Source organism: Lepus europaeus, chromosome 4 (genome assembly GCF_033115175.1).
Source record: "Lepus europaeus isolate LE1 chromosome 4, mLepTim1.pri, whole genome shotgun sequence".
NCBI lineage: Eukaryota > Metazoa > Chordata > Mammalia > Lagomorpha > Leporidae > Lepus > Lepus europaeus.
In genome coordinates this window covers 105,157,668-105,166,346 of record NC_084830.1, presented here as the reverse complement: position 1 = coordinate 105,166,346, position 8,679 = coordinate 105,157,668, and the positions used below count along the sequence as shown (strand labels likewise).

Here is an 8,679-nt window from a genome sequence, read left to right as displayed (position 1 = left end):
ACAGCAGACCCTGCAATGCAGGAGGCAGCCAAAGGAGGGTAGAGGCGGCTGGGACTGGGGGACTGGGTTCTAATCTTGCCTCTGCCACCCCGTAGCCGTCTTTAATTATTTCTTCCTGGTGGTATCGAGGTGCACAGGGAGCAGATCGCTTGGATTTGCATGCAGGCGGCACTGATTCCCTACGGCGCCCCCTCGGGCGGGTTACTTAATTCCTGAGCCTCAGTTTCCCCTTCTGCAAGACGTTGCTCTAAGGGATTACCGAGAAGAGCCACGAGCTAACCTCTTGGCGGCCAGCAAGGGCTCTGTCAGGGCCCAGCAGATACCGACGTCTTCGTCTTCCCCAGTCGCCGGTACCTGGCAGGGGGAGCAGGTGGACCCCCGCGCGGCCGGACTGTCGCGACAGCGCCGGTGCATTGTGGGGCTTGTAGTGCAGGGCTGGGGCTGGGTGGGTGGGCGCGGCCGCGGCAGTCGCAGTGGGGCCATCTTCGGCGGCCGGGCGGGCGGGTTCGGCCCGTGCAGCCCGCACCTGCGCCCCTCGCCCGGCCCCATGGCGCCGCGGCCGCTGGGCCCCTTGGTGCTGGCGCTGGGAGGCGCCGCGGCCGTGCTGGGCTCGGTGCTCTTCATCCTCTGGAAGACCTACTTCGGCCGCGGGCGGCAGCGGCGCTGGGACCAGGGCGAGGCCTGGTGGGGCGCGGAGCCGGCCCGCCTCCCAGAGTGGGACGAGTGGGAAGTGAGTGCCGGGCCCCGCGGAGGGGCGGGCGGGCCGGGGTCTACCCTTCGCGCGTGCAGCCAAGGGGGGTTGTCAGCGCGGGGCGGGAGGCGCCGGGGGAGCGGGGGCCGGGGGCTTGGCGGCTGCAGCGTGCAGGCCCCGCGCAGGTGCACACGCGGCCGGGCGGCAGCGGGGCTCAGGAACCGAGGTGCTGGTGAGCGTGTCTGGGTCAGTGTGGCGCCGCCCAGCGACGCCGCGGGACTGGGGCGCGAACCCGCGCCAGAGAAGGGAGGGCGCGGCCGGGGGCGACTGCGGGGCCCGCGCAGGGTCCGGCAGGGCCAGCCCGGCGGCTGCGCAGTGCGCACGGCGCCGCAGCCCCAGGGCATGCCGGGAGGCGTCTCCGCCTCCTCCTTGCCCGGTCTCTGGGGTCCTGGAGGTCCTGGGACTTGGCGTGCGGGGACAGGCGCTGTGTGCCCTCGGTTCTCCCTGGGGGCAGGGTCGGGCGGGAGGTTTTGGCCGCAGCCTGCTCCCCGCCCCGCAGCCCGAGGAGGAGGACGAGGAGGAGCCGGCGCTGGAGGAGCTGGAGCAGCGCGAGGTGCTGGTGCTGGGCCTGGACGGCTCGGGCAAGAGCACGTTCCTGCGCGTGCTGTCGGGGAAGCCACCGCTGGAGGGCCACATCCCCACCTGGGGCTTCAACTCCGTGCGGCTGCCCACCAAGGACTTCGAGGTGGACCTGCTGGAGAGTGAGCAGACACCCCCACCCCAAGCCTGGGGCCTTTAGGGGGTGGAGGGGGGGGTGTGTGGACCAAACGCCTATCCAAGCAGTGTACCCCCTGTAGGAGCTCCTTGCTCCTGCTTCCCGGGGCACACAGGAACAGCCCAAGCTGTCCTGGCCTTTTGAGCCTTCCCTGGTCAGCCGCCTCCATGTCTGACATCTGGGGTGCTTCAGCCAAGGGCTCCCACCTGCCGGGCATTTGGCCTGAACACGCATTACTTAATAAAATCCTCCCAATAGCTCTGTACAGCCTGAACTGGTTAGGGTCCTGCTGATCTTCAGGGAGACACCGAGGCCTACAATGAGGCCATCTGTCCCTTGTGCCGGGGCTTGGCAGGCTTCTGCAGAGGGGCTGGCTCTGGGCCCTGGCCATGAGGTACCCTCTCCGCATTGCTTGCTTCCAAAGGGTACCTGGCGATCTCCTGTTCCCTGGGTCTGAAAACCCTTCCCTTGGCGAGCTGCTGCCCAGCCGTGAAGATGTGGCTCAGACAGGACATGCCTGTGACATCCTCCTTGACCCCTAGACTTGGTTAAGGACTCCCCCCACCCACCCAGGGCTCCCCTGATGCTGCAGAGTTTGCCGGTGCCACTCTGTGTCCCTGACTAGACCATGCACGCCCTGGGCACAGATGGGGCTGATGGTTTCCGGCCCAGCCCCTGGGAGGTACTTGGGAGAGCTTGTTGAGTGGGGCTTCAGAGGGGGTCTGAGAAGCCCCCTCCAGCCCAGTCCTGGGTTCCTTGGGATTTTTAGAAGAGGATGGCGGAGAGGGTGTTGGGAGAGTCGGACTCAGACCACGAAGAGCGGGCGGTTTGGTTACATCCTAGGCTCTCGGGGCCTCCCTGCTGACCTCCATGGGCCCAGTTCCTCTGGCCTCTCTTGTGCCAAGGGCTCCAACCAAATAGGGCTGTGTACTTGAAGACCGCTCTGTCTGGCACAGTCACTATTCCTCCTGCCTGTTTTCATGTTCCCTGAGGGTCTTACAGATAAAAGTCTTAAGCTCCAGGGGGTCATTGAGCCCGGATTTGAACCCACATCCCCCCATCACGGGCTGTCCGTCCCACAGTGTCGCCTCACTGTGGTCCCCTAGGATGCCTGTGCTGATGAATAATGACTGAGGGAATACATTCAACACGCAGCTGCCTCCTCTTCCCCTCCGTCCTGTGTGCAGTGAGCAGCTGGTTCTGTCCCCGTGTCCCCCAGTGGAGTCTCCGTCTGTCCTTTTCCGCTGTCTGCACATCACACTGCAGAGGCATGTTTCAGGAATGCACAGCCGGGCCCCGCCCTCTGGCCTAAATCCCTTCACAGGCTCCCTGCAGTGTCCCAGCGCACTTAAGGGCTGGGTGGGGCACAGCCCAGGTTATCTGCCTCCACTCACCCTCCAGGTGCCGCAGCCACCCTGGTGATCTGGCTGTTTCCCAGGCACCTAGAGCTTGCCCCTCCCCTGCCTACAAGCCTTTTCTCTGCTTCTGCCCGGGGCTAGCTCCTCAGTGCTCCAGGCCCAGTGCCTGTGCCACCTCTGGAGACACCTTCCCAGAGCCCCCTCCCCACCCCAAGCCTAGGCCACCACCACCACCCTCACGCCGCCCCACTGTCTTTTTCTGCTTATTTCCTCCTCTTCTGAGCTGTGTTTTTACTGCCCTATCCGTGCTGTCCGGGAGGGAGAGCTCCCAGAGAGCAGGGTCCTGCCCACCTTATGCACCTCTGCATCCCCAGCACCCAGCTCGGGGCTTGGCCCCTAGTGAGCGCTCAGTGAGTGCCTGCTGTGTGCCGGGCATTGTGCTGAGGGCTTTGTGGGATCCAGAGGAGAGCGCCCCTGACTCTCAGAGCGTGACCTGGGGCTGAGCCTCTGCCCCAAAGGGGCCCCGTGCAGAGGGGCAGAAGGGGACAGGAAGGCAGCCCAGGGTGGGGGCACAGTGTGGGCCAGCCACGTGTCACTAGGATCAAGCGTGGCATTGGCAAGAGAATGGATGACTAGACAGAGCGGGGCTGTGCATCAGTGAGGGCGGGAGTCCTCTGACCACGGTGGAGGAAGCCAGGACTTGGGTCAGAGGCGCTGCGGCCCAGGGAGAGAACCATCTGTTACGCACCTGTGTGTCCGTCCTTTGAAAAGTGCAGTGCGTTAGGGAACCTGGAGGTTTTGCTGCACCTGTTGGGTGAGTGCAGTGAGGAGCCCGGCTGCTGTTGGAAGGTAGTGACTTGCCCTAAGACACCCACCTGTCCCGGTCTAATTGGCCGCAGAACCCTTTTTTGCCCCTGGCTGGTGGGACCTTGGGAAGCTGCAGGGAGGTAGGGGTTGGGGCTGTGGGTAGAGACCCAGGGCCCAGGGAAGCTCTGAGCCTGGCCCCTGGCCTCTCCTTAGTCGGCGGCAACCAGAACCTGCGCTTCTACTGGAAGGAGTTTGTGAATGAGGTGGACGTGCTGGTGTTCATGGTGGACTCTGCTGACCGGCTGCGGCTGCCCTGGGCCCGCCAGGAGCTGCACAGGCTGCTGGACAAGGACCCCGACCTGCCTGTTGTCGTGGTGGCTAACAAGCAAGTGAGTGTCGCCGGGGACTGGCTCAGGCCAGTCGGCCTTCTGCCCACAGAGGCCTGCATTTGGGCCCTGGGCGCATGGCCCAGAGGGCTTAGCTGAGGTACTATTGCCCGTACTCTTTCCCCATCCCTCCGGCCGCCTTCCTCTTTTCCTCCCGCTCTGGGGAGGGAACAGAAATGAAGCACCGACTAGTTGCCAGGGGTGATGTTTCTTCTTGGGCTTCTGCTGACCCTATAAGGTGCAGGGTGCTTTCATAACGTCCCCAAGTCCATACAGCGTGGGAGTAGTGGGACTGGGTGTTCTGACTTTGACACCTGCACCTCTTCCACTCTGCTACCCCTTGCACCTTGTGGTTCTAGGTCAAGAGCAAGTGCTGGGAAGGGACGGGAAGCAGAACAGGTTAAAGAGTAGTAGCGTTCACTGTGTGCTTGCGGCATGCCAGGCACCATGCTAAGCGCTCGACAATTAAGACCTCAACTCAGTCCTATACAAACCTGTGACGGGCCCTGCTGCTCGCCCTGAATGCCCTGAGGTGACAACTGTGGCAAAGCTAAGACTTGAACTCAGTTCTGCCTCCAAGTTCCTGCTGTGAACCCTGGCACCCTACATCTCCTCTGTGTCAGAGAGCAGCCTTGGGCCCAGCAGCCCTCAGTACCAGAGACCTTAGGTGCATTCATAAAACCAGGTGAACCTGCCATGGCACATCCCCTGCCATGGCTCCTGTGGCCTGTGCCCACGAGTCTCTAAGAGCCGTGGACATGTTTCCAACCTGGCCTGCAGGGAAGCTGTATATATAATGACTTCACTTTCCCCTGCCAATCAGGAAACACTAGTAATGATTTATCCCTAGAGGGCCCCTATGTTCCATCTACCTGGAACAGTCCCCATTTGTGCATGTTGTTCTGCCATAACCATTAATAGTGACCTCAGCAGGATCCCAGGTTGGACAGTGAATCCCATCATCATCCTAATTAAAAATGGAACAGTTTTGAGCCTACAGGAGGCAACCCCTAAGGTCCCAGCATGCTAGCATTTGCTGCAGGAAGAATCATTTTAGGTTGAAAATAAAATATACGGTGGGCAGCGGCCTCCTTTCTCCTCCAGCTGGTTCCCAGGGGTCTTGGCCAGATGCGACCCTGACGCAACCGTCTCTCCACGCTCAATTTTAGGAGACTGAGCTGAGACTCAGAAGCTTGGCTATCTGAGTTTGGACCCTGGTTCTGCCACTTACTGTTACCTTGGCTGAATGAACTCCCCTGCGTGGTCCAGTGCCTCATCAGTTAAGTGTGGACCGCGACAATGAAATACGCCTGGGTATGCGTGTGCCCGTCATGGCTAGAAGGAAGTGCTGTTTGTTAGCGCAGACGCTGACAATGCAGTGACGAGAGGCTGAGTAGAACGGCGAGTCCGAGATGAGGCAGGCCGTGGAGCCTGGAGGGGATTCCGGGCAGTGTCTGGGAACTAGGGTCCTCGGATAGCCAAAGAACGGTTTGTCTCTGGGGCGACACGGCGAGAGTGCCTGGGGATGCACTGTGGCTGTGTTCTATCAGGCTGCTGTGTTTACCCCAGGACCTGAGCGAGGCCTTGAGCGTGGTGGAGCTGCAGCAGGAGCTGGGCCTGCAGGCCGTCGACACCCAGCGGGAAGTTTTCCTCTTGGCGGCCAGCGTAGCTCCCGCGGGCCCTGGCTTCGAAAATCCCGGCACTGTGCACATCTGGAAACTGCTCCTGGAGCTTCTCTCGTAGGCCGGAACCCACCTGCTCGCTGCCCAGCCTTGGGGACCACAGTGCTGCTGCTGCTGCTTCCTCGCCAGCTCAGGCCTGGAGTCCAGGCCTGGGGCACTTTCCTTCTCCCTCCTTTCTCTCCTAAGAGCGAGGCCAACGTGGGGAAGCCTTCCTGCCCTGAGGCTGAAGCAGGAAGGTGGGTGAAGCCAGCGTTGGGTGAAGCCTGGCTCATTCTCTGTGCCAGCACAGATCAGCCTCTCGTTCTCTTTCCTGTGCAGAGTGATGGCGGGGGGGGGGGGGGGGGGTGCTCCCCCTGGCAGTTCCCAGCAGCAGTGCGGGAGGGACTCCTGGAGCCTCGGGATCTCCTGGTCTGGCCTGTGGCCTTCTCCCGTGGGCAGGCTCTGGGCACTGCGCAGTGAGCCGTTGCTCCCTGTCCCACGCTGTACTCCCGCCCTGCTCTGCCTAAGTGGCTTGTGGCCTTCTTTGTGCAATCACTGCCTCTCTGGCCCTTGGGCCATCGTTGTTAAAGGAGAGTGATTTGAGTTTTTCCTAACTTGGAAATGCAGTTCCCAGCCAGTGCTAGGATGAACCTGGAAACCCCGGCCAGGAGCTTTGGGGAGACCCTCCCTGCTTCCGCAGCCTGCCAGCCTCCCTTGATGACAGAACGAGTGGTACTCGCCCACGACACGGAACGGGAGAGGGCTGCCTTTCCCCCCAGTCTGGAGACAAGCTGCTGCTTTTGTGCTAACTGTGCCAGTGCCATGTTTACACAAGTCTGGGGTAAGACGGAGCCCGTGTCCCGGGAAGATCATCGGCTGGAGCTGGGGTTGGCCTCAGAACTGCGTTTTATTTATTTATTTATAAAAGGAACAGGCCAAAGTTCTAGGTTCTGTTTCTAGGTGCTGTTATCAAAACCCCAGATGACCCCAGAGCATGTGGGACTTTGCAGACAATACCTTGGAAGCACGAATGACAATGAGATAACCTGCAGACGCCAATGGAGACAGAGCTGTAGCATCCGTCCCAGACCCTTGGCCTTTGAGCCTTCGACTGATACCGTAATATTTCACATGGATTCACTTGAACTTACTTAAACTCCTGACCTGGCCCCATATGTTGAAGATCCCTTCTTGGAGACTGTGGGAGAGGAAATTTTCGTTTTGCCCCAAAAACCATGAAAATGTTTCCATCCAGTGACCCCAAAGGACACGAGCAGCAGACCATGTACCAGAGCCTCTCTGGACCCGTTCAGTCCCCAGCAGACGCAGAATTGCACTGAATCACTGGGGTTCTCTCCAGTGCACATCCCATGGCTCCCATGCTCAGCGGAAGGCCAGTCTCTGCTGACAGTTCTTGTGGGGGCAGGCAGGAGCCTTTGGTCTGTCAGAGCCTCCTGAATCGTCAACAGTGCCCAGTGGACTTTTCCTGTAGGACGGGCTGTCCCACTGCATTGCTTTCTGATGCACAGTAGAGATTGTGTGCCTTTGTTTCATTTGCTATTGTCCCAGCATGCGTCAGTTCTGTACCACGGCCAGTGTAGAAGGAGCGAGGGCGGGGGCAGAAGTCTGGATGGGGGTGTACTCATCGGGACCACTGGAGGAGTGGGCTGCAGGACAGCACGGTGGAAATGCTGCTCTTTGAGTTGCCAGCCCACTTTCCACAGTCAGAAGTGATTTTTCTGCTTTTGTATTGAGCGTGTAAGGAATATCTTGGGTTTTAGAGTAGTGAGACTGCTGGTAGCTTTTGCTTTTGGGAACCGATCTCTGTTCAGTGACCTCTGCCTTGCACTCCAGCGTCACAGGGTTGCCTTGGGAACCAGCATTCCTTGTTGAGAGGGACCCTTTTTCCCAATGAAGATCTGCCTTTGTCCAATGAATACCATTCTGTAGTACAATTTTCTAAGTCCCCAGCAAGGGGAGGTGAGTTTGAAGAATAAAGAATTTCACTCCGTGTACCTGAGCTGCTTTTGTCAAAACCACTCTCCAACCTCAGGTGCCAGCGGCACACTGAGGGCACAGGGCCTCTCTGTGCTGGGGCAGGGAAGGGGGCGTGCTGCTGGCCTGTGCCTCAGGAGGCCGCAGTTGCTCACCTGGACTGGGCAAAGGGGAAACTGGCCTTACGGCCTCACCTAACCGCCAGGCCTCGTGGTGCTGTCGCCTGCTTGCTGCTCCAGGAGCCCAGATCTCCTGCTCTCAACAACCAGCCCAGCTTCCCGGAAAGGAAGTCCCTGACCTGGCCCCACTGCACCAGCCCAGCACAGCTGGGGGACATGTGGTTCAATGTGCAGGCAGCTCTCAAGTGCTAAGGAAGATGGCCAGAGGGAAAGCTGTGGATGTGAGAACAGGCAGCACTGCTGGCATCCACTCCACACCCCAAGGAAGCCTCTGCTGTCTCCAGGTACCTGTTGAACCTATGCCTGGATCAGCCACTTGGCACCGGGGACTTCTGGTCTTTAGAGCTATCTACATGAAACCATGCATGGCTTCTGGTTTTCCGTTCTCTGATCTGCTGCTATCCCTTTGAGGAGAGGCCCTGTGGCCCAGCGATGAGACATTTGGAAGGCTGGGGCAGGAAGACTCTTGCGGCTGCTGGGCTCACCACCCTGGCCTGACTCACATCCCAAGAAGCCACCTCTGGGAACTCCTGCAGGTTCTCGGCTTGTCTGACAAAGTGGTACCCAGCTGCAAGGCCTGGGAGGGTGAAGTCAGCCCGTCACACCCTGTTTTCCTCCTGGGCTGGCTGATGAGAACCTGACACCAGCCTACCTGAATCAACCACAGATGCCCAGAAATCTCTTGCCTTGGGGAACAATCTGTTGCTCCTGTGCTGGGTGGGGGGACAGCCAGCACTGTGATCCGTCTGCTGGCTCTGCCTGCGATCTGCTTCCTCCCACACCTGGCCCAGCCCTCCAACTTCTGGGACCCTGAGCAGCTGCCTACA

At 60.1% G+C, this 8,679-nt stretch overlaps 1 protein-coding gene across 5 annotated transcripts; it reads left to right on the top strand.

Moving 5' to 3' along the window:
• Window positions 1-547: 547 nt before the first annotated feature.
• ARL10 (ADP ribosylation factor like GTPase 10) lies at window positions 548-7,691 on the top strand. Of its 5 annotated transcripts, none has more exons than XR_009865733.1 (5): window positions 548-730; window positions 1,251-1,452; window positions 3,845-4,020; window positions 5,587-5,935; window positions 6,306-6,732. XR_009865733.1 is itself a non-coding variant. In XM_062188661.1 (4 exons), exons 1-4 carry the CDS (start codon window positions 548-550, stop codon window positions 6,831-6,833), a joined length of 756 nt encoding a protein of 251 aa, XP_062044645.1. In that variant the 3' UTR covers window positions 6,834-7,691. The 5 variants fall into 5 exon arrangements, 2 of the variants coding, with proteins under 2 accessions (XP_062044645.1, XP_062044646.1); XR_009865734.1 differs by having other exon boundaries at window positions 5,587-6,519; window positions 6,639-6,722; XR_009865735.1 differs by having other exon boundaries at window positions 6,639-6,686.
• Window positions 7,692-8,679: the final 988 nt, after the last annotated feature.